This window comes from Gambusia affinis, linkage group LG07, assembly GCF_019740435.1.
Source record: "Gambusia affinis linkage group LG07, SWU_Gaff_1.0, whole genome shotgun sequence".
NCBI classification, from domain to species: Eukaryota; Metazoa; Chordata; class Actinopteri; order Cyprinodontiformes; family Poeciliidae; genus Gambusia; species Gambusia affinis.
This window is the reverse complement of record NC_057874.1, coordinates 21,749,248-21,774,239: the sequence shown is the minus strand read 5'-3', so window position 1 is coordinate 21,774,239 and position 24,992 is coordinate 21,749,248. Positions and strand designations below refer to the sequence as shown.

The window sequence follows — 24,992 nt, the reverse complement described above, 5'->3', positions numbered from 1 at the left end:
TTTTTCTTTCTACAGAAAATTATTTTCACAGACAAGTTAAAAACAATGTTAAGAGCTTAAATATACATTCAGACATCTGCTGGCTGACGTCTAGGATTTACACCAGAAATTGGCAAGAAGTTCATTCAATTTTCTGCTAGTAATACTGTCTCAGAGCTTCTTTCATACACACACACACACACACACGCACACACACAATGTATATACAAAGAAAAAGAGTTTCCTGTACTAAGAAGAGGTGACACCACTGTGTGGTTTGTCCATGCCATTCAGCAGAAGGCCATCCCATCAGTTCGCTTTGTGCCGAAGCGACGAACTGTGCCTGGGCGGACCCGGCGACTGGTCCGCCCAGTCGTTGGACATGTGTAATTAAGCCCATCACACACGTATACACACACAAACAGAGTGCTGTTGTCGAGTCTATGTTGGGGGAAGAATGTATAACAACCATTTATTACCCTCTGCTTTATCAGAGAGATGCGATTCTTCTGTGCGTTTCAGATGCCGTCATTATGGTCCATTATGGGGAGCTGACAGAGATGGAGCAGAGGGCGTTGATGGATTTTGGTGCAGGGGCCCGCTGTCACTACCACGTTTATCGAGTGCAGCCTGAGAGACACTCCCCCGTACAAAATGGCCACGGCGCCACAACATGGCTCCGGCTGCAATAACAATTACCTTCTGACGATCGGCACAAAATGTTAAAACATTCATCTGCTGCGTGTGTGTGTTTAGAAAAGCTTCAAGAAGCGACAGTCCTGCTTCTCATCACGGCAGTGTGCATATTTACACATAAAAAGCATTCAACTTCCAGCTTTAAAGAGATCTGTTTAAAAAGTATGAAAGATCCCACACTGAGTCTGGGCCAGCATTCCTCAAGTATCTCTATCTAACACAATACTCACAATGAAGCAACAACTGTATTACAATCATATAAATAGTATTAATAATAATAACAATAATAATAGTGTCAGTGCGCCGTTAGAGTCACTTCGGCACCATTTTCCTTCATTCATGTAGTCAAAAATGACAAATGAAGACCAGCTTCAGCGTGTCCTTAACAACTCCCTTTTGAGGTGCAAAATCTGTCACCAAACACATTGATGAGGCAAAATCCTTTTTAGGTCCAAAGTTGAGCCAGCTTCATGGATAAAAGGTGTCAGTTCAGTCAGTTCCTCTCTTTGAATGCCACAGATCAAAAAGGGAGCTGAGAAATACAAGTGATCGATGAGACTAATTAACTAATTAATCTGGATAATTCTTAAGAACATTTCATAATTATCTTCCCCTCCAACTTTAGCATTTTCTCATCCTGCTTGGCATGAGGAAATAAAGACACATGGGTTTTCTGTTTCTAAATCGTGAACGACAGACAATACTGATGGATCTCTTATTTCTCTGACACGATCTAAATTCTTATTACCTTTTTGCAGGAGCAGAACAATAAAGTCAATTAATACAGCAGAGATGCACCAGTCAGACTTTTGCTGGACAATTTTAAATTTTCTCTGATATCTGATCTACCAATTTCATTTTGAAACACTTCCAATATTGTATTTCCAAAGGCATGTGTAAATATATATATATATATATATATATATATATATATATATATATATATATATATATATATATATATATATATATATATATATATATATTACTGACAGTAACAGAAAGCTCCTCAAACTGCAACTGCCTCCTGGGTTTTATAGTATTTTGCAGTGATCACAAACATTATGATCATTATGATATATATATATATATATATATATATATATATATATATATATACAGTACACACCTTCTAATTGAATTCAATTAGAAGGTGTGTCCAAACCTTTGGCGCTAAAGAGAAAAATGTATGGCAGGTTCTTTTACAGAAAAACTGAAACTGACAAAATGAAGGAATGATAAGATCATCTTCATTTAAGCATCAAAACATATCTCCTCTTTCACGTCTGATTTTTATTCTATAAACTCAAAAAGGAACATGAACAGTTTTGCTGATGATTAACACATTTATAGATGAAAAATAGAAGTCCTTAATTTGATGCATTAAATGAAATGGAGGAGAAATAATAGCTCCCCTCCAATAATAGCTGACTGAAAAAACAATTGTCAGATTTAGATCTCAGACTGAATTATTGGTGCATCTCTAGTAATAAAGGCATTATGTTTTTGTTTTTTTGTTTGCAAAATTTTGCCCCAGTCTGCTGGAAGATTTTTTTTGTTCTGCTTTTCTTTAAAATATTCACCTTAACTAAATATTAACACATCTTGGGTCCTGTTTTTGTTTAAAATATATACAGAAAACCCATATATCCTTGTATTCCCTTTGGAGTAAAGCCACAAAAACGTGTATGTGGAGCAGAAGCTGGTATGAGGTGAAGTTGAGGCGTGTGGAGGGCTCAGGATAGCCAGAGGTTCTCTGCATCCCCATCTGTTCACTTGTAGCTGGAGACGACTGCTTCAGAGAAAATACGTCAAAGCCAACTGTCCGGCTACTCCCTCCGTCTCTTCGCTGTTCCGTTTTGCTTTCTGTGCAGCAGGTTCTCCACTTGAAGTAATGAGTCATGTTAGCAGCTTTTTGCTTGCAGCAGTGCAGCAACCAAAGAAATGATCGTCCAAAGAGAGGAAGGAGGAGGAGAAGATGGAGCGCAGCGAAGTGAAAGGCAGAGACGGAGACAAAAAGCAGGGATCAGAAATTCTCAACTCTGCTCCAGGCAGAAAAATGCTTCTGTTGGCTCCATCTGTTCCCCTTCCTGCTTGTTGCTCCGAGGAAGAGCAGGAACTGTGAGGAGCTTTTAAGAAGAGGTCTTCATCTCTCTGAAATCTGTTCCTCGATCTGTCCATCAGTTGTTCAGCAGGCTCCGTGTCACTGCCCTCTGCCTCCGTTGGGCTTCGTTTTGATGACCCATTCTCCTCCAGGGTTACTGTTGTACAGATCCAGGAGATGCGTCTCAGAGTCCAAACAGTGCTCTCCTGTAGATAAATACAAACTTCACTTACCACAAATCAGAGTTTGCAGCAAACTTTATAGCTGTCTGAATTTGCAGAACTGTCACTACTATGGAAAAAAGTAATTGTTTAATTTAGTTTAGATTGTAGATCTAAAATTTTAAGTAACAAAAAAAACCAAAAAAACCTAATCTTATTTTTTCTTTCAAGTGAGTCCAAACAATACAATTTAAAGATTTTTCTGAATGAATGACCTGACAAAAACTCTCTGTTGCACAGATAACACTTATGGGAATGCACAGACATGCCTATAAGCATTTATCTGCTCTGATGACTGCAGATGGACACTTCATGTCTCTTTATCTCCTGAACAATTCACCTTGTAACTCTAATCAGCTCAGTGAGCAGAAAGACATGCAAATGTCAGTGTTATTCTTAATCTGAGGAAAAAAACAACAAAAAAACAACTCACCAATATTCCCTCCTACTTCATACAGGGCACAGTCTGGGTATCCCACTGAGCCGTTTCTGTTAACAGAAAACCATTATGTAAAGTGTTATATAATGCATACAAGTTAAATTCTTACAGAAAACATCAGATGGCAGACATAATAATGACTGAGCACAAGACACAAAAATAATCGAAATCTTAACAAGAAGATTTAGAGTCTACTTCATGTTTCAGAGCTCGATGACTTGAGAGTGTAATTTAAAATCTGAATAAGTCTCATACCTTCGCATTTTCCCCTTTCCATTTTCTGGGCTGCGGAGGAACTGGCGGTAAAACTGGGCGAGCAGGTCCGACGTTCTGCAGTTAATGTTGAGCTGGAACTCCATCGTGCCGTTCACCAGATCTCCCACCTGGATTTTTATAGTGCGACGTGGCTAAAGAACAGAAACAAATATTTACCTTGGATGGAACATTGGAATACAACCTAGACGTTGTAAGGGATTCCGATGGTTATACAATGTTTTAAAATCAACAGAGCTGCTACACAAGCTCACCTCTGAGTTTTTCTCTGGTTTTTCTCTGCTGTCTGGCTGGATCTTTCTCAGCAGGTTCTTGAACTGATAGCGACGGTTACTGTTCTCATTTAGCTGACGCACCTGGCTCATGAGGAAGTTAGGAACCTGAGGAGAGAAGAACAACATGAATCAGCATTCCTACAAATAAACACTGTATGAAGATTACAAACACTTTATCTACATTTAAAAAGAAGTCTACCTAGGCTTAATCCAAGGCTCCATTTTATTTTCCACTTTTACTAAAAACAATGTAAAGAACAAATCTACAGAAAAAGTGCTCCTTTATGCAGATGACACCACACTTCTACTCTGAGGAAGGTTATTGACAAGCTTCAAAATGCCTTCCATCTGCCGCAGAAACAAGTTTCTGATAATATATAGGATATTCCTAGTCATATAAAAGTTAAATAAAATGCCAAATATAAACTAAAACGTCTCTGAAGAATTGTAAGCTTTAAAACAGCTTGTAGCATTTAGAATCCTATTACAAACTATGCTGGTGTAATCACACTGGACAACCGGTGTGTCATAGCTAATGTAATTCATTCTTCTTACTGTCCAGAGGAGGTCTTGGTAACGAATGAGAAGCCTCATCACATCAGCTGCTTTCTCCGCCTGTCCTTTCTCTGCCCCATCTGTCAGTCGGCTCGGGACGGCCTTATGGAGGAAGAGGTTGGGAGCCATGATGGTTGCCACAGCCCACAGGTTCATCCTGTTCTTCTTCTCTCTGTTGACCACCTTACTGAGGAACTCCAGCAGGGCCTGACAGAAACGAAACATAAATAAGCCCAATTAAATGAGGCAGGGATGATGTTACAGTGAACTGTTTAGGAGAAGGAATCCTATCAACTCTGCTAAACTGGTTTGTTAAGGCTTAAGTTATTTTCAGCTGCTTCAAGTGGAGTTGAAGTGGTTGGTGCAGGAGGTTTTTGTGCTCCTCTCATTTGCTATGCGTAAAATTGACTACACAGCTGGATTAGTAAAAGCTAGTCACGACAGATGTAAAACATTATATAACAGAGGAGAGCATTTAAAACAGACATTATGAAACATGCTTTGTTTAAATGGGTCATGTTTCTGACAAAAACACTGCAGTGGGTTAAAGCCAGCATACTTATTATTTACTGTTAAAAGTTCGCATTGCAGTCATTGACTAAAAGGAACATTGAAATTGTTTTACTCCCTACAGACACTCTATTATTGCTTCAAACGCAACGTTCAAATTAGAAACTTTACAGGTTATCAAATGTAAAAAGGAGGGTAGGTCTGGACAATATCAGAAAAACAGGTAATTGCTATATTTTTGTTGAATACTGAGATTGTGCAAATGTTTGCCACGCTGCAGATTTTTACTCATACAAAAACAATTTAAATAGATGGATTAATCTTTTACACAAGTGAAATAAATTCCTCAAATAGAAAAAAGTTCCTTAAGTCTATTTACTTTGTCTATACCTCTCCAGACCCATCTCCCTGTCTATCAAGCTAGATGTTGTGACAGCACCAAAGTAATATCTCAAAAGAACGACACTTGAATGAACAAATGTTATGTGTTTTTCTTTGTGATGTCATCAATCAAAGTCTCCAGGAGTTGTGATGTGTTTACCTTCAGTGTGCTCCTGTTGGGCTCAGGGAGCAGCAGGATGAGCAGGTTCAACATGTGCAGTTTCTGCCTCAGTTCTGTAATGTCTGGAGAACAAAACAACAAGGTAAGAAAGACTGAACAAACACACACGCACACACACCCACACGCTCAGGCACTGCTCATTTCCTTTGTGTTTGACTAAGAGTAATGGGATGTCCAGAGATTAATGGCATTGTGACCGGCAGCCATTAGGATTGTTAGCTTATGTCTTTGTGGTCATGAGTAATTTATCACTTGTACTGATCCTGCTTACACACCACAACTCTGCTGCCATCAGTCAGATGAAATTAATATTAATCTTTTTTTTTTTTTTTATTAAAGTTAAACCCCTGTGAAAAAAGCAGAATTTTAAAGATGCTGTGCATTTTTGTATTTGTGGGGAACTGGATGCATTTTAAAGATATCAACTTGTTCATCTTAAGATTGATTTCTAAGCTGAAACAGAAAAGATAAGGACTACAAAGGATCACCATCACAATAAAGGAGACGCAAGTGATCACAAAAACCCAGACCAGAAGTCAGGAAATGTGGCCATCAGATTATTGTGCGGGTAAGTGAAAGAAGAAATATTGCATATTGCATTATACAGTAACGTATGAGACACTATCAAATAAAATAAGTGTTTACTTTTTCTGGTACTGTTCACTATCTTAAAAGGAACATAATATGAATTACAAATATGCAACAGACCCAGTAAGATCTGCTGATTAAAGCCCACTGACCTCTGACGGCGCTGAAGGTGTTGAGGTATTCTGCAGTGAGCAGTGGGTCAGGAAGCTCTCGGATGAACTTCTTCAAGAGGGCAGCAGCATCATTTGGACTCACTTCATCCCAGATGAAACGGCCTTTGTAAAAATTGGCCTCCAGATTCTGCTGTAGCAGCTGCAGACAGTGAGTGACATCAGCATCATAAAAACATAAAATATGAAAATAAACAGAGAAGTGTAGGTAAAGTAGGTAAAGTTATGTCTTGCAAATCAGTCTGTGTTTTTCCTGTTTCTGGTTTAATTGATTTACATAGAAAAAAAGTTAACCGTCTTATTTGATTTCTCTTATAATGTTCTATAAAAACTGTCTTTTAATATCTAGTTTTGAAAACTCTTCTAAAATGGCGACGACTTTAATTAAGTGGAATACTACATTATTTTTTTGTAGTTGTGAAGGTTAATAAAGAGTAGTATTCAAACAGGGACAATATCAGATATTGAGTTTAGTCGATGATGTGTAGTACAAATGAAAAATTCTATTATTAATAAATGTATCAAAAACAGCATTGTTTGCAAATTCACTTTTAGGTTATCAGTCATTCTTGGCTATTCTCTCTTTCAATGATTTAGTACCAATTGGCGCCCTCTGGTGGCTGGTCTCATTTAACTGCTGTATTATAGTAGGGAAAATAAGTCCAGGATGGTAAAGGGCCACTTGGCTGCAGCTGCTAAATAAAGTATAATTTATTCTGTCTTACTGGGCCTTGTTATGTTAAATGTCAGATGTATTTAATTTTTGAAAAACCAATTGACATTCAAGCATTTTTGACCTTTCATAGAAATAATCAGTATTCTGACAACCATGAGAGTCACTTCATGGGTGAGATCTTGTACCTTTATCCTAGATTGAGATCCTGGAACCCGCAGGATCCCCTCTGAATCGACTCCTTTCTTTTCCAGAAACGACAGCAGCTGCACAAAGAAACATCAGCAGAACCAGACATCAAAATTTGTGAATCTCCTGCTCACCTCTACTGGTTAGAGTCAGTAACTGCCTCTACAGACAGGGTGTGGTCAAACCACTAAATGTACAGAGATCACTCGGATTTTTAAAGTTTTCTGGTTCATTTGTGTGCCAGTAGAGGCAAATTGCTTCCAAAATTATTAATTTACAACGCAACAAAGGAAAAAGCGGAGTTATGCATGAACAGTGGACAGACACATACCGTGTGCAGAAAGAGAGGAATTGAGGTGTTAGGTCTGATTTTCTGATCAGTTTCCAGCAGCGTGGCCAGCGGTACCCCAAACAGTGTGCTCTCTGTAACAGATTCAAACATCAAATTTGTACAAAAAACTTAGTCCAAAACAATAGAAGAAAACAGTGAGCTGGGTTTTCTCATATATACTATTACTTTTCCTATTTAGTAACTATCCCTACTAAAAGTAAACAGATTTTTAACTAAAAACACAAAAATTTTATCTATAAACAGAGAGGACAAAACGTATTATAGTGTCAGTATCAATGTTTGTTTCTTGTGAGCATTTAATTCAGCAGAGCTGTCACACCTGCGATTTTCCTTTTTCCAGTTTTGTGCCTTTTAACCTCTAGCTCCAAGAGGTCGCAGAGCGCCGTCATGTCGATAAGAGCCAACTGACGAACCTTCTTCATGTCGACGTGGGAGAGATCTTGAATACGAGTTACTCCGAGGCGGCACTTAGGGCAGATCACCCGCTATGGGCATTAAAGTGGATGCAAAGAAAGAAAAAGAAAAATTGAGACAGAGAAAGCATAAACAATGCATAAAAAATAAGAAATGACAAGAAGGGAGGAACCCAGTCATATTAAACACAATCAGTTAATCAAAGGCCACAACTCGGCTCTGACTCAGAGGAAATCTATTTACCCTGAAATAGAAAAACATAAATCCGCTGGACTCTGACGCAACAACTCTTTCTTTGTTTTCTGCCAATTTCTTAAGATCTTAATCTCATTATCTAATCCTGACCGAGTGTGGATTAAAAATGACTTGCAGAAATATTTGTGAATATTATAGTCAAATTTGCATAAGAATTTAAACTCTTTATAATTCAAAATCACATTTTTCCAAGCTGGGAATATAGCCCAGAGTAATTTCTGTAAAAATAAATACAATTCTTCAATATATTTAGTAGCGACTAGTGAGTTCTAGTTTAGCTAAACAGACACAAATAGATTTTGAAGTAAACAAGAACATACGAATCTTAAACTATTAATTTTTGACTGGGACATAGTAAAAATTCTGACTGAGGTTAAATTTTAAAATGTTAATATATTAACACTAAGCACAAAAATAGTAGCTCTCCCAACCAAACATTAACTTAAAAAAGCTCAAACACACTTAATAAATTAAATCAATTTGCACAAACTTGGTTTAAAAGCCCCATTCTGATGTTATACATTTTGTTTTGTATTGATTTTAAAACTGGATTTTCAGTGGAAAATTCAGTTGTAGAGCCAGTGAAAACAGTGCAGTAGTACATAATGGTATAATGTGCTAGATTCTTCTTTAAATAGTTTTCTTTCAAACACAGGTCTCAGCCTGGCAAAAAGCCATTAGGTACTTGTCATGGTTTCCAGTTGACATTTTACTTTAAAGTATTTGTTTTTCTTACATTTAATTGGAACAGGTAAACTTTCCAGAAGGAAATGGCATGTTAAAAAAACTTCCTTAAAGCAAACCAAAAAAATGGATAACAAAGAAAATAAAAAGCAAGCTCACAGGCAGGGTGCCATCTTCCTTCCTGTGTGGGATGTTGTTCAGTGGAAAATTGGCCTGTTTAATAAAGATCACGGCTTGTTCACAGTAAGCAATGTCAGTGATGAGGAATTCCTCCTTAGGGGCAGCCCGCTGATGCTCCGGTGTCACTGCTAAACATACAAACATGTTGGTTTATAATTTTAGTGAAAAAAGTCTACTGTAGTAATGTCTGAAAGAAAAGATACCCAGAATTCATGTGTGACGCAAGGGTGTACAAGGAAGGAAAATTTATCATACAAAAACAACAAAGTGTACAAGATAAGGAAGTATGAACTATATATCAGTCATTTTTATAATAAATTGATCATATAATAATTAAAGTATTTTTTGCCCATCACAAGGGCACAAAACCTTGAAAGTTTAAACATGGATTAATCTGAACCAGTAAAATCAGAAGACATATATATATATATACATATAAATATATATATCTATATAGATATATCTATATATACATATATATATATATATATATATATATATATATATATATATATATATATATATATATATATATATATATATATATATATATATATATATATATATATATATATATATATATATATATATATATATATATATATATATATATATATAGAGATTTTTTTTTATTTTTTATTTTTCCCTTCAACTGATTATAATTGTTCTTACCTGAGAAAGGCATTTTGGCAACTGAAGCCATACTGTTCTGAGGAAGGTCTTTGCTGTTCTGAGATTCTGGCAGCAGGGCCTGGAGGGACAGAGGTTTGACTTGCTACAAAAATTCTTCATCCAGTTTTAAATATCAACTCTGTATTACTTGGTTTGCTGCAGGGAAGTAAATGCACACAGGAATACAGGGTGTTTCCTTTGATAAAGCACTGATAATGATCTGAGGAACCTGGTTCCTGTCCTTCTGTCGAATAGAAAGCCCAGAGGACAAAGAGTGGCCTTTACATGGGATTTGCCTTTATTGTTATAGGTCAGTCTTGGTGTACAGAACAAAACACTGGAGTAAAAAGTCTCTGATGCTTCACAATTAATAATAAAATTAGATGCATGATTTCTTTTCAGCTTGTTTTTTGTTTTACTGCCTCTGACACAAACAGACTTTCTTGTGCCATAAATCTAAAAGCTTTGAAGTCTTACTTTTCATAGTAATGCTGAAAATAGACATCAGAGTGAGTGTTTTAATGTGGAGCACAGAATAAGTAAAAAAAAAAAAAAGCCATTCCAGCTGTTCAATGCTCTCTGCGCTGTTACCTGAGCAATGGGGGAGCTGAAGATGTCCCGAACGTCTCTGGGCGGCAGCTTGTTCTTTTTGCGGCGGGATAACGTGTAGGAATCCAGGCGACGCTGAACAGCTTCTGCCTGCGTCCGGGTCAGAGTGGAGAGCAGCACGGCCTTGTCTACATCCTCGCTGTCCTCGCTGATAAGGGTCGATAAGCCAGCATCGGCCAGCCACTGCTCCTCCTGTTCCCCTTCTAAAACATGAAGACAAAGAAGGCATGGCGATGTAAATACGTTCCAAAAGAAATGGATATGAGGAGGATGAAGAAATGTTTAAGCATGAAGAACATTAGGCACTGTACAGTATGAGATTCCAGAAAACAATTTAACTGCTGTTATTTAAAACAGACATGCAACTATTATTCCTGCTACCACATGAATACAACATACTTATTCTAACTATTGTTATAATGTTGTCTAAAACTAATTTTTGAGTTAAGCAAAAATATAGCACAAACTCCTGCTAAAAGTAGTATTTGTTTCAAATAAACACACTAACCGTACAGAAAATTACACCTTCTGTCATTTTGCTCTTTAAAGAGCAACAGAATTAAAGCAAGCCAATATTAGCTGGTTAATTAGTTGACTGCTTGGCTACACAACCTGGTGGCTTACACCTACAGTTTCAAAACCTTAATGGGAGTGATTGTTGGCACTCCCGTTGTTTCTAAACCAGGACATGTCTATGTTTGGGATATCAAAATACAGATAAACAGCCAACTGTCTTGTAAGTATGAGCAAAATGTTTCCAGCGCCTCATTCCAAAAGTATTTAAAACTACTGAAACAGCATAAAAATTTAACTGTTTAAATGAACACACATTATGCAACAGGATAATGCCAAAAGTTCCTCAGACAACTTGACCAAATAGCAATATACACCTTATTTCACTGTTTTGTATTATACTTTTGAACTTTATAAGTTAACTGAAATTAACCAATTTAAATTAAAATCTTTGTAAACAGGTAACTGGCCTGTGCCTACTTTATACAAATACTCATCATATAAACATTATGTAAAATGTCTCCAAATAGTGAGAATAAACAGTTTGTCTTTTGCAAAATAATTTAAGAATCCAGCATCAAACTGTTCATGGATTCTTTGAAACTAGTAACATGTAAACAGAACGTTGTCTTGAATTCTAAATACAGTCTATACAAAGTAGTTTAACCTCAGTTAAAATACTAACTGAGTGTTTTTGTGCAGTAAGTTAACTTAGTAGTAATCAGTAAAAGCATAGCATCAAAAGAATAAATTGAAAGCCAATAAATGGGTCTAATCATTTGAATAGATAGTATAAATTTACATTAATTAAATTAGCATTTGTGACTGGCCGTTCATTCTCTGCTCGAATGCTCCTTTTCGTAAGTGTGTTTGATACTAAAGAAAAGGATACTGATATGAGGCAAACATCTTGTTACGTTGCCATGGTAAATGCACAATATGGATGCTCAGAGGATCTCAGAAAGACTATTTTGTTACAATGCTAACAAATAAATAAAAAACAGTCCTGCTTCTCCTCTTCCTCTCTATCCTTAAGGAGACTGCAGCAGAATCACAATGATTACCTTCTGACTGTCTGGAGTCTCTCCTGGTGGGGTCGAGATCCACCTCGCCACACCCCTGTCGGATGGTCTCAACCTCGCTCCAGAACGATTCCAGGCACAGTTTATCCGGCTGCTCCTGCTCCTGTGCTGCTGGTGAGTTCTTGCTGCGAGTGTGCTCAGCGGCTGCCTGGTCCTGCGGGCTGGCCCAGGGGTCCACGCTCATCTCGGTGGGGCTGGGATCTCTGGTGCAGACATACACACACGTAAAGAAATCACACGCATGCATGCAAACAAATGAGCTGAGACACTAAGGCACATAAAAACACAAAGAAAATGAAAGAGACAGAGGCGGAGAAGAGAAGATGGATTAGCCTGGAGAGACCAGAAAGATGGAGAGACAAAAGGTAGGAGCGGCGAGAGGAGAGAGATGGCGAGAGCGGACACAAAGGGGGATCTCTATTGTTCTTGCAAAATGTTGCTTGGAGGAAAAGTACCACAAAAAATCCACTAGATGTCACTGTAACAACATGACATTGCCTTTCTTAAGGTCACACCCTTCCATCTTACACACATATTTCCCCACAACAGCAGTTGTAATAATATAAGCTGAAACCTGTAATTAGGATTTGTAGACACATAATTTGCTTGAAAGTCTCCTGTTTTAACAAATGCACTGCTAAAGTTAGGGTCTTTCAAAAGCGTCCCACCAGCAACGGGGCAGACTCCCAGGCATTAAAATGTGACCTCCAGAAGATACTTTGAGCTTGAGTTTCAACCGAATTAAATTTTCAGTAAAACATTTGCTAGATGTCAAAGTAATGATGAATAGGCTAAAAGAGCTAACAACGGTAAACCTGCTTTATATATTACAAAGAAGGCTATTTTCTCGTAAAAACAAAAAGCTACTATTTTCCTTTACTTTAAACTGAAGTTATTAGGAAGTCAGTCAATCCAGTATATTAACTATTATTTAGTGACATTTCTGAGCAGGTTTTATTTCATCAGCCAATTAAAACACCCTTTTTCCATGATTTATAATCCCCCCACACAATGAGCTGACTAAAAGTAACTAAACAGCAATCAGATTTGCAGCTTGAGAAGCACAATTGAAGTGTAGTGTAGAAGATACTCAACCTTGATTAACTTTTAGCAGTAAGGCTTCAGAAGTCCTCATTAACAAAAATGATCTACAGACATTTCATAAGCCACTATGATTGCATTACACAGTCATAGTGTAAATGCTAACTACCTTTGAGAAAATGCTAACTACTAGCATTTTCCATCAGCAAAAAGCAGATTTTAACTTTTTCAGCCAAAGAGAAACTTTAGTCATAACTTTGATAATAAAGTCACACAATTCAATCTGATTGTATCTATTTAAATAAAAAGAAAAAAATCTTTAAGTACAAGAAGATAAAAATAACTCAGGTTTTAAAGTCAGTACAAACATGATGCAGTTTTCATGAACCGGATTTGTAGCATTACACTGACCCAGCTAATTAATTTAAGTAATTATTTCAAGAACTATTAAATTTGTAATGCTATGATTGTTAATTAAATTAATCAACAATTATAGCATTAAAATAAATTAATTGAAATTGTTCATAACTTCAATTTTTTATGAAATAATAATCATTCCAGCTGTTCAGTTTATTTTTATGCTATTTTTAGACACTATTGTTCTCTTTACAGTAAGTAAGGGTGACCAGCAGAAACGCAGTCACATTCTTTACACTTAAATAACATTGCATGATTGAATGATTAAATTGTTAGACACATTCTTAGACACATGATTAAATTGTTAGACACATAGTCATAAGTAATTATAATCCAAAATTAAATCTAGATTTAAATGACACCGCTAATAAGTGCTTTCTCAACTTTTATCACAATTCCTGCAATAGTTAGGCTAAAAAAAGAGTATATTTTTTAGTATATAAAAGAAAACAAAAAAAAAGCATAAAAAATTAGGATCAGCTATAAAACAGGGCTTGTGATATTTGAATAAGAATATAAGACCAATATGCATAAAAAACTCAGACATAAAAACAATAACATCCCCCACCACCAAAAAGGTCTTAGTTTCAGCATCTGGATCATAATATTTCTCTAATAACATCTGAAGCCATTAAGTAACAACAACTTGTCTTCTATTTAAGTAAGTGACTGGATAAAACAGAGTACACAATTTAAATTTTGAACATGACAGCTGGGCTTTCTTCTTATGTTGCACTTCTTTTGCTTCATAACACATCTTCCTAGCTATCATCTATGCAACTTCACTTGTATAACAGAGATTCACCAAACCAAACACATGTATAAATTTAGTCTAACATTCTCCAGAAATAACTCTCCTTAGAACACCCACCTGGCTTTTTTTTTGCTGCTTGTCTTCTTCATGTGCTTTGTTTCCCACATGCTATGATTTAGCCCAAACTTGAAACGATTTATTCTGGTATGTGAAAACTGCATCTTCGGCTCCATTCTGCTCAGCACTACCTTCTCTCTGCCTCTCATGTCCACACGGCCAAAGCAATCCGGGAATTACAATCTCTGTACAAAATCTAGCTTTATCCAGCGTCGCTGACCGGACACCATGTGAGAGTGATCTACATCTGTCAGTGGTTTGGGTTCCTCTGAGCTGTCGTATGAAGTGATGCAGGCTGGAATGCAATAGGACAAGTGACGAGGCTCCTACCATGAAAACATTCACACCTGTCCCTTCCCCCTGCCACTTTGAGAGGAAACACGCCCTCTCTAGTTCGCTCTCTGGTTCAAACTGGAATATGTAACCTGCCTCCCTATAAACTCTGTGACTGGAGCACAACAAAGACAAGCCTTGTTTCACTCTAATGACCACAAACTATCTCCAAACAAAGATGAAAACTGACAGGCTTAATGTTCAGTATTTCAAGAAGGTTTTTAGTCTTTCTCAGTGACAGATTTTCATGAGTTCATTCATCAAGGAAACAATGCCTTACTTTATGTTATCAGTTGTATTAAACAAAAAGATCAAAATATTAAGTCAGAGGACGTAACAAAAACCTTTTAATAATTTTAAACCTTTCATTGAGAAATGTCTAATCAACATTAACAATTCACATACCTAAAGGGTGACAGCTAACCATGGTATGAGTTGAAACAAACTGTTACCTTATATGCAGATAGACACACAATGTACTAAATCTATGATCTCAAGGCAAATGTCCTTGCTCAATCTCATACCTGAAACTAAATAAACAACTGAAAAATGTCTCCAGGGTTGCAGAATGTCCAGGTGACATAGGTAAACAACTATGAAGCCGTTAGAGGTACATTTGCAAGGAAAGGTTTCTCAAGTTCCACAAGCGCTACAGGTCTGTCAACATTGCCTGAGAGAACACTGCTGTTCCCTGTAACATCACCGAGCCACTGACTTTTCACTGGTTATCTGTTATTTTCCATTCTTAGTATTACTGCTCAAAATTTTCTGAAGTTAGTAAACAAACACCTTTAAATTGGAAACTGAAAACATGGGGAAATAATCCAGGAGACATAGACCTCGAATAAAGTCAGGTCTGTTATCTGTGATTTACAAAGATAAAAAGATACAAAAAACTTAAGACTGGGGCAGAGGTTAACCTTCCAATCAGACAATGCACTTAAATATACAGCTATCTTGTATATAGTTACAGTAGAAGGGTTTATATCAATTTAAGTCATGTGACTTAAACTTGCCATTCACAGACATCTTTCATTCTGTTTTACTGAGCTTGAAATTTTTTGTAAAGAAGAATGTTCCAAACAGCCAGTCAGTCAGAGGTGGTTCTACACGGTGTTGACTTGAGGGAGAAAAATACATTTGCATGCCAAACATGCCAGATTTTTGAAACTTTTGAAACTCTTCTGTAAGAGCTGTAACAAATAAAAACATAATAACACTGAGCTGAACTTCAGGCGCTCTAGCAACAAATTAAACCAATATATAAATCTATATCGATATGAGCCACAAAACAAAGCACATGTTCCACACCAACAAAAAAACAGTCTACTGAAAATGTCAGAGTAGATTGGGATTGTTTCTAGTTGAATGGACCTTGCAGAAACACAAAGAATCAACAGGAAGCCATGCATTCAGAGAAGAATGGACATACATAACGCTGTCCATCTTCATACTTGGAGCAGTGGGGAATAACAAAAGGTAACCACAACAAACCGCTAATTTCATGGACTGCAATAAACAATGTGCAAAAGCAGCTTGTCTAGCGGACTAAGCTTAGTGGATGAATTCCAAACAAAACCTCTTAATTTTGAGAGAATGTAACAATTAAGACTACAAAAACAAGATTAACAAAATGTTTATCCTCAACTCTTGACAGCATATGCACGCTCCGGTCAATTGTGTAGAACCGCAAACACAGAGTGACTGATTTTTTTATGGGTCAGAAACATGAAAGGAGTCTTAGATACACTTTAATAAAGGTTCCCCTCCAAAAAAATAGTTTTTTCTAACATTAATAACAGAGACAATGAAACCAAAGCCCTGTCCAAGTAATTTCTAATCTAAATCTGGTTGTTAGACCACAAAAGCACATAATGCCTGGTCCTACCTGGCTTTTGCCCGCCAGAGGGTTTTCCCTGCGAGCAGCAGCAGAGCCGCCGAGCCACTTTTTCCCCATGGCATCCTGCAGTTGTCCCCCCAGATTGTTGAAAACTGGAGGAAACAGCAGCTGCCTGCCCTTGGCAAGCTGTTTCCTTGTAATCTCTTCTATGTGCAAACACTTTAGAACAAGGACAGTGTGCTTGTGCTGGCAGGCACGTCACTACATCATATCCTGATACAGGAAAGGAGGTCTACAAGGGTGCTGGAAAAGGGAGAAAAACTAAGTAGCTGACTTGATGATGCGCAAAAAGAAACAGAGGCAAATAATTGATGACTGATAGTGGGGATGGAAATTCAGTAGATCAAACAGAGAGTAGTAACCCTTTAAAAACCTCTTTTTCTGTTTTTCCAGACTACTTATGTATTTCCAGCTCTAGGCTTCATCAAGAGGAATATGTGTATAAAAATATTTCTATATCCAAGCCAGTTGCCAGTGTCAGGACACTTCTAAGTAAAAAAAACAAACAGCAAACCCCCCCCAAAAAAAAACAGAGGATCTAAAACATACCAAAATATGTTATTACAGTTAAAGTGCTTTTAATGAGATGCCAAAGAAAGTGCTGACATGATTGCAGCTTGCTCCAGATGATGGAAGCATATTGTAGCTGCACTTGTTGCTGGGCATTGCCTGTCAAATGTCTAAATGAAGACTCCAACACTTTCTTTTCTTACAGAAAAGCGTTTGGCTGTTCATAAAAAATTCCAGATTTCCTGAAAAACTAAAGGAGTACAGTGCAGCACTCTCAGTATGATACCGCCATTTAAAAACTGCAGTTAGTGAGCTACTACCATTTTGTTTATTAAACACCCCATCATGTGATCTCTATCTGAGCCAATTTTTATAACTGTATTGAACTATTAGACTATAAATGAACTTAAGGTCATATGCCAAATGGTACAAATGACAACATTATGTAATGTAATAAGCCACAATTATTTATACTGTTGCTAAAATAACATTGATTTTCTCTGGTAAGTAAAAGGTGTTAGGTGTTATTTTTAAATGTATTTCTGGGGTTTAACATACAGCCCACGTCTTACTGATGCATTCACTTATATAGTGTAATACAAACACGATGAATTGTGACACTATTCCTTCACTTATCTGCTACTCTTTAGTGTTTAAAGGTTTCCTTAGAAACGTCAAGTGATTTCAAACAATTAGGGATAGAGGGCTGCATGGAGACACTGTTGATTCAAACCTGACATGTTCAGGGTTCAGATCTCAGCTGGGGTCTTTCTGTGATTTTTAATGTTTAACTGGTATGTTTCCTCTAGGAACTCCAGATGCTTTCTTCAACCTAAGACATTTGTTATTTTATTCAATCTAGAATTTCCCTTAGTAAAGAATGTATTTGTGTTCACTCTTGCTTGTCTGAGTTGGCCCTGAATTGGAGTAGCTTGCTGCTCAGGATGTACCTGCTTCTTACTCTTTGACTGTGAACATAGACATATGCCTAGAACAGGATATAATAGGGATATGAATGTGCAAAGAAAACAAAAGATTCCTCTAAAAACTCGTTTTGTAAATTCAGGTCAATGTTCATGAGAAGCTAATCATTTCATGATATTTTCTTGTATTATTGAGATAAACATAAAAGTGGCAATACTTCTTTTATGGATAACTGTGACTGAATGACACAGCAATAATAGACACAAATACTACTGTCAGAAAAAAAAATCTTATCATGATGAGAAATTTATAACAATAAATGATACAATGAATGCCCCCTACTAACACAAAACATTGCATCATTTGAAATGTTAAATGCTAACTCCATGTTGTAACCTTATTTTACCCACCTGACTGGCAGGCAAACACCTTCCAACAAGAGGTGGAAGGTGTTGCACCATGTTAATCTTTGCTCTACAAAGTTAAAGAAATCATCAGTCACTCAGACCAATTTTATATTCTAGGTGATTTTTTTTTTTTTTACAACCATCAGTATCATACCATCTCTGCTGCAAACTGAGAGACATCTGGTAGGACTTATAAACCTGTTTGTCATCTTGCTACTTTCCCAATGACCAGATCAGCACAGATTACATGGACTACAAGAATGCCTCTTGGAACACTGCCATCCTCACCAGGTCCTTCAGCCTAAACTAATTTACTACTTCTGCCCTTACCTGACAATCCTTCTTAGCTTACAAAGACGTTCAGAGAGAAAGTAGAGTGTAAAACGTGAGGGCACATCCTCACATTACCCTGCAGATGGCATGTGACAGCTCACTCAGTCTCGTGGCCCTGCTCATCTGCCTCTTGGCAAGCAGGGGGTTTGTGGAATTAAAGGGAAGGAGAGTAGACTAACAAGCAATAGAGATCACAGAAAAAAATCAATGATATCAAAGATAACTATAGTATGGTTCAAGAACTGGAAGGATGTGACCACAAGAAGACAAAATATGCCCTCAAAACCACTTTTCTATCAACTTTGCTCTTTGATCTGTTTTCAAGATCATCAAACAAATTGCATTATTGGACAAATATAAACTGAGGAAATATAGAAAAAAGTTTTCTAACAATGATTTCATTACCTGAAGGTAAAACACAGGGTGAAAATAGCTACCCAAACCAACCCGTCCCTATGTGAAAAAGTATTCGCCTTATAAAACTAATAACTGGATAGTGCCACAGCAACTGCTGTCAACTGTTTACGGTAATTTGCAGTAAATATTTTACCTCAGCCTGAAAGAATTTAGGCTCACTGTTTACTGAGTTATTTCTATTCAACCACATTGAAAAAGTCACGCAGTAGCGTCTCAATCAGGTTGAAGAGACCACTACAAAACCTTTTCCAGAACCAATCAAAGGTGTTGTGTTGTTTTTGGTCAGCAGTTATTTTAGCTATTCTCCTATTGCTGTCATTTTGCCTGGTCTGCCTTGTTTTTGAATAATGAAGACGGCCCTAGATAAAGCAGGTGAGGTTTGCAGGGCAATAGATGTACTGGATTCTTTTGTGACCTCCCGAATAAGTCATCAATGCATTATTGGATTATTTTGTTAAGACAGGGACTCCTGGGAATCACTGCTCCAAGTGTTCTCCATTAATGAATAATTTCTCTCACTTTGGTTTGCAGGAGCCCAAAAGTCTTAGAAATGGATTTGTATCCCTAAGTTATAGAAGCTGATGATTTTGTTTCTCTTTGTCTTGCTTTCCACACTGGGTCAGGTTGTTTTGGATGTCTTTATTTGCTTAATAAATAAAATTAGAATTTGAAAGCAGCTTTTTTAAATTTACTCTGGTGGTCCTTATATGAAATAAAATGTGATGATCTGAAAAATCTTAGTATGACAGAAAAAAATCTAAATCAAATATCTGTAACAAGGCAAATAATTCTTAAAGATTATTTTCAATACCAATTCTATGCATTTCATTTTTGTGATTTGGACCAGTAACTATGCGTTTTATTCTTAAAAACAGGTTTCAATACATGCACCAAACTACAGCAGTAAAGCATCATATTAAGAAGATGGTTGAACACATCCAGATGGTCTGATTAGCAAGTGAATGGTGACACAGTGAGAATGATGACCAAATGTCACTTTTTATGCAAATTGCTTGTTTACACATCAGTGTACAGTACATTCTTGCTCACAAATATAAAAAACGCACTGAAACAGATAAAATGTGAGAAATGAAATTATAAAATTAATTGAACTGATACAAGAAAGCTTTTCATCTGACAGCCAAAGATAACAGAAAATATTATAAAATTGAATGTTGTGAATTCCTGAGTTATGGATTTGAGAGTCTTGATGGCAAGCACAAGATGTTTCTAATGAATACGTACTCAAAGATAACACTCAGTTGCAGGAAGTTATTTTCTGGAACACGCCCACAATGATATGCGTGTGTCCTTGGATCATTTTTTACGACAGTAAAGTTTTGCACATTGATTCACTCATCCAGGCGAAGTAGTTGAACTTGTTCTGGAAGCACAGAGGGGAACTGTGATGAAGAGAAACTTGATTCATATAAACAAACCGATTTTACATTGAACATGTTTCAAAGTGAAGCTCAACATTTTATCTTATTTTATTTAGCCAAGTCCCATCTAACACTGTCACCTGTGGTTAATGTCTTTCAAACAAAGACAGATTAAACACACACTACTACAAATCCAGATCTGATTCTTGGTTCTTTAGCTTGGTTTTGTCAGACCTCAGCTAGGAATCTTGGTTTTACTTTTGATAGCTGTTTGAAGCTAGATAAACAAGTTAGCTCTGTCGTTAAATCAAGTTTTTATCACCTACGGATTTTAGCAAAAGTTAAATCTTACTTTTGTTTTAAGGACTTTGAAGGACTTATTTATGCTTTCATTACAACTTGTTTGGATTATTGCAATTCATTATATAGTGGCATGGATAAATCGCAGATGCAGCGACTTCAAATGATCCAGACACAGTGACATGGCATCTTACAGGAACCAGGAAGCGTGACCATATAAGGGCCATACTGGCCTTTTTACACTGGCTGACCGTCTTTTATTGAATAGATTTTAAGACTCTTCTGTTAACTTATTAAGTTTTTAATGGGTTAGCCCCCCACATATCTCCCGGACCTTTTAAAATTTCAGTCTGAGCACAGAACCCTACGATCAAATAATCAGCTATTATTGACAGTTCCTTGGACTCGACTTAAGAGGAAAGGAGATCGGGCTTTCCTCTTAAGGAACTCTAAGGAACAATTTACCTTTCCAGATGAGATCTGCCAACAGCCTGGATAATTTTAAAATGCTTCTCAAAACAAATTTTTATTCTTTGGCATTTATTAGAAGTAGTGTTTTGATGCTCTGTTTTTATCAATTTGTGTTATTATTGTTCTCGTACAGCACTTTGGTGCAGTTTTACACCTGTTTTTAAAGTGCTATATAAATAAACTTGACATTGACATTTTGTTCTAAGTTATAGTTTGGATTTCTGGTCTGATGACAAAGTTATTCAGGCCAGGTTGGTTTAGATAATAACTACCTCTGATCTGATGGCATCGGCTCCTGTCTCAACACTTGATTAGGAATTTCCTCTATTTTTAGTGTTGAGCTTTATTCCTGATCTATATTCCAGCAACTTATAATGTAATAATAAAGTCATGCGAATAAACAGTGAATGAGCATGTTTTCTTGAAATCTTACACCACCATGGTGATATCAACAAATGATCGGAACAGGATCAGCCTTGTGTAACCCAATTTCTCATACTGATCAAGACCTTGAAACATATTTTTATAAAAGTTACCTCCTTTAAGAGTGTAGAACATAGACAGAAACCCAAAGTAACTCGTTTTGAGATTCCTGTTGCATACTTGTTCTGTGGTCTTCAATATTACATGTATTTAGATTTGGATGTGTGCCACAGGCAGTTTTCCTGTATATTATTTCTGTTTATTCCAGCCTTTTTTCCTTAGCTGCAGCACATTATTTTAATTATACATACATGATCCATGCTTCAGCAATCAACCTCCACTATAAATGCTAGTAACTACTGGACAAAGGCTTCTGCTACCAGGCCTGCTGCTTCGAGGTTTGATTTAAGCCTGTAAATTGCATTTGTTTTGTATTAAATAGCCATTCAGTATGAGATAGCCTTATTCCTGCTTGGATTTGTGTCCAAATTCAACACTTTAGAACAAATATTTTGTAAATATAAACTAAAAATTATCAGTTCAAATACCTTAAAAAAAACTTGTGAAATGAAGCTACAAAATTAGGTACTAACTGTACTAACAGCATCTACTCCTAATTAACAGGATTTGTGAACTTCTGCAAAAGTTATTTGGGATGCAACTGGGTGATTTTTTTTTTAATTGTGAAAGCATTCAGGCTGCTCCCAAAGCTACCTCCCTCATTATGCCTTGGTAATGAGCCATACTGTCCACGTCAAAAAGCCCAACTAACAGATGGATCCATCAATGTGTCTCTCTTGTGCAAACAGATTGCCCCTTGCGTCAATCAAAACAAAAACAACTGTCTCCACGTAAATACCTTCACAGAAGTATCGCAGAAGTTGTCTGACTGAGCTTTGCTGGGCTTAAGGTACTAATGACAGCTGGGAAACCTTCTCCTCTCGTGCCATATGGAGTTAAAGTAGATTACAACAACTCAGTGATTTGCGTTGACTTTTGTTGATTTTAGTTTTTGAAGCATACACCCTTTGGCCTTTCTGTTCAGGTACACTAATGGTTTTTAAAAACAAGTAGCAGTTTTCTTATTTAATGATTCGTATACTTAGTGTACCAAGTGTGGGTTAAGAAATGTTAAATGAAAGGACAAATTAATTTTAAAATTAATGAATGCCTGCTAACAGTAGGCCATCATTAGTTGCAGTACCTGTGCATCAGGTACCATGTGGCCAAAGTCTGAGACCTACAGCCACTCAGTTTTAAGGCAGTTTAGAAGTGATATCTTTATACAGCACAGGTGTAGAATCAGACCTCACTTAAGTTAAAAAATAAAGGAAGCTTTATTTATAAAATATACTGAAAGTATTGGAAAAAAGGACACAGACATTGTCCTCCTGAAGCATCACAACATTCTTACCTACTACCATTAAAACAAAACAAAAGATAATTGAAAAATATTAAGAAAAAAATAGGGTACTTAAAAGTTGCTTTCCTTGCGTATATTTAAAAACATAGGCTATAGGAAATCAGAAATAAAAAACATTCAAAAAATTCTTTTTTAGAGAGTTCAATTTATTAGTCAAATATAATATCACAACATTTTTTCTGCTGCTGAACCCACTCACTCCTGTAAAGATGCACGTGCAGGCGCAAAAAACGCCCCTAGCAACAAATCTTTACATCCTAGCAACCATAAACGCTTAGAGAGCAGTACGATGGAAAACGGTAAAATTAGCCCAACAACAAAAATATTTAGTCCATCTTAAATTACCAACAACTAACAGAAAAACATGCAACTTTGAAATAATAACTTAACTATGAAAAATTTATGCTAAAACACATTGAGAACTATAAAGAAGAAGCGTGTATATGCCAGCTTACTTACATGGAAAAACACCGTCTTTTCAAACGGTGAGTGAAGGCTCGACTGAGCGTGAAGTGAAACGTTTTCCATGAGGTTTAACAACAGAGACGAGTCCTGCAGAGAGCCGTGACAGCAGCCAGATGGACGTGAAAGGAGATGAGAAAGCTGCTCTCCGTTAACGTCTCCTGATCCTTCTCGCCTTTACGTCTGACGTCACTCAGAACGCCGGGGTTATTATGTTAATTTACTAATTTTGTTGCGTACGGTTAAAAAACTAAATGAAATAACTATTTTATTTTATTTTTTTTAACTTGTTAGCACTGTAATAAAGCATACACCACAGTCAGGCAATAAATAAATAAATAAACTTAAATAAATGAAACTGATACGTTGTTTCACTGTCTTTTTTTCCCCTGTACCAACGCCACTTGCCGTTATAAAAAGTGTGAAGAAGGAAAAAAGTCATCACAGACTTCTAATTAGTAGAGTACACAGCAAGCATAGAGCAAAGGTGTGAATGAGTCAGATGAGCTAAAGCAATCATGTAGTGGCAGCATCATGTTGTGGGGTCATAAACCAAGGCCAGGGGAGCTAGTGTTGTTCTGAAGTTAGATGGAGTTAAACACATGGAAGAGAATACAAATAGTTGCCAATATCTTTACAATTTTTAATTTGTAAAATGAAAAATTATATAAACCTAACCTGGCTAAAATCTATTCTGAGTAATTTATTTGTATTAATCTGAGAGCAGAAAAGACCTTTGTTAATCCAAAATAACCAAATAGATCAGTGCATCAAAAGCAATGTTTTGGATATAGTGTCTCAGTGTTCTTTTAACTTAAGTTGATGAATGTCACACAGTGGATGTGGAACTGCGAATCAAAAAGAGAGAAAAAAGATGGCAAAAATAACCATATTGAAGTATTTCAGCTTTCTTCATATTTGAAATCATTTAATATCTAAAGTAAAAACTATTATGTGGCTTTACAATGGAATAGTTGGATTCACTGTTTGCCTTGGAGCAAGAAGGTCCTTGCTTTGTATTAGAGTTCATTCTGCATGGAGTTTGCATGTTCTCCTCATACATATAACATTTAGCTAATTAAACCTTTACTTCATTTATTCAGCTTTTTTTCCTTATTCTTGATTCTCTGTTAAAGCTTTACATTTAATTCATTTTATATGAATCTGTGCTGCTTTATGCAGCAGACTCTGAAGAAAGGATTCAGAGTCTGCTGAATCCTTTCTTCAGAGGATTCAGCAGAATCCTCTGAAGAAAGGATTCAGAGACAGTCATCTCACCATGTCTGGTGAGATGACTGTCTGGTGTCAGTCATCTCAGACAGACATTTATCACTGAATATATGTTAGTAGAGCATGTACCGTATGGTTTAAGCAAATTAAGCA

General features: G+C 36.6%; 1 protein-coding gene and 1 long non-coding RNA gene across 6 annotated transcripts; one reads left to right on the top strand and one right to left on the bottom strand.

The window, feature by feature from the left end:
• Positions 1-1,838: 1,838 nt before the first annotated feature.
• On the bottom strand, positions 1,839-23,776 carry LOC122833960 (rho GTPase-activating protein 40). Of its 4 annotated transcripts, XM_044121974.1 has the most exons (16): positions 23,607-23,776; positions 20,394-20,532; positions 11,978-12,198; positions 10,383-10,603; positions 9,792-9,870; positions 9,099-9,247; positions 7,906-8,071; positions 7,566-7,657; positions 7,234-7,311; positions 6,355-6,514; positions 5,594-5,676; positions 4,543-4,749; positions 3,967-4,092; positions 3,695-3,846; positions 3,434-3,489; positions 1,839-2,985 (listed from the first exon to the last, which is right to left on the bottom strand). In XM_044121974.1, the coding sequence occupies exons 3-16, from the start codon at positions 12,177-12,179 to the stop codon at positions 2,879-2,881; spliced, it is 1,878 nt and encodes a 625-aa protein (XP_043977909.1). In that variant the 5' UTR covers positions 12,180-12,198; positions 20,394-20,532; positions 23,607-23,776; the 3' UTR covers positions 1,839-2,878. The 4 variants fall into 4 exon arrangements, with proteins under 4 accessions (XP_043977909.1, XP_043977908.1, XP_043977907.1 ...); XM_044121973.1 differs by lacking the exon at positions 20,394-20,532; XM_044121972.1 differs by lacking the exons at positions 20,394-20,532; positions 23,607-23,776 and adding an exon at positions 16,546-16,701.
• LOC122833962 lies at positions 5,615-6,400 on the top strand. 2 transcript variants are annotated; one of them, XR_006371094.1, is made up of 3 exons: positions 5,615-5,696; positions 6,055-6,182; positions 6,321-6,400. It is a non-coding gene; the product is annotated as an uncharacterized LOC122833962 (long non-coding RNA). The 2 variants fall into 2 exon arrangements; XR_006371093.1 differs by having other exon boundaries at positions 6,290-6,371.
• Positions 23,777-24,992: the final 1,216 nt, after the last annotated feature.

Bases quoted from the DNA above. Each gene is read 5' to 3' on its own strand.
- LOC122833960 (XM_044121971.1), bottom strand. From the start codon at position 14,473: ATGAGAGGCAGAGAGAAGGTAGTGCTGAGCAGAATGGAGCCGAAGATG. The intron at 4,750-5,593 runs GTAAACACATCA...CGTTTCTGTCAG, and splicing joins CCAACAGGAGCACACTGAAG to GCCCTGCTGGAGTTCCTCAG. The intron at 3,490-3,694 runs GTATGAGACTTA...TTCTGTTAACAG, and splicing joins GGAAAGGGGAAAATGCGAAG to AAACGGCTCAGTGGGATACC.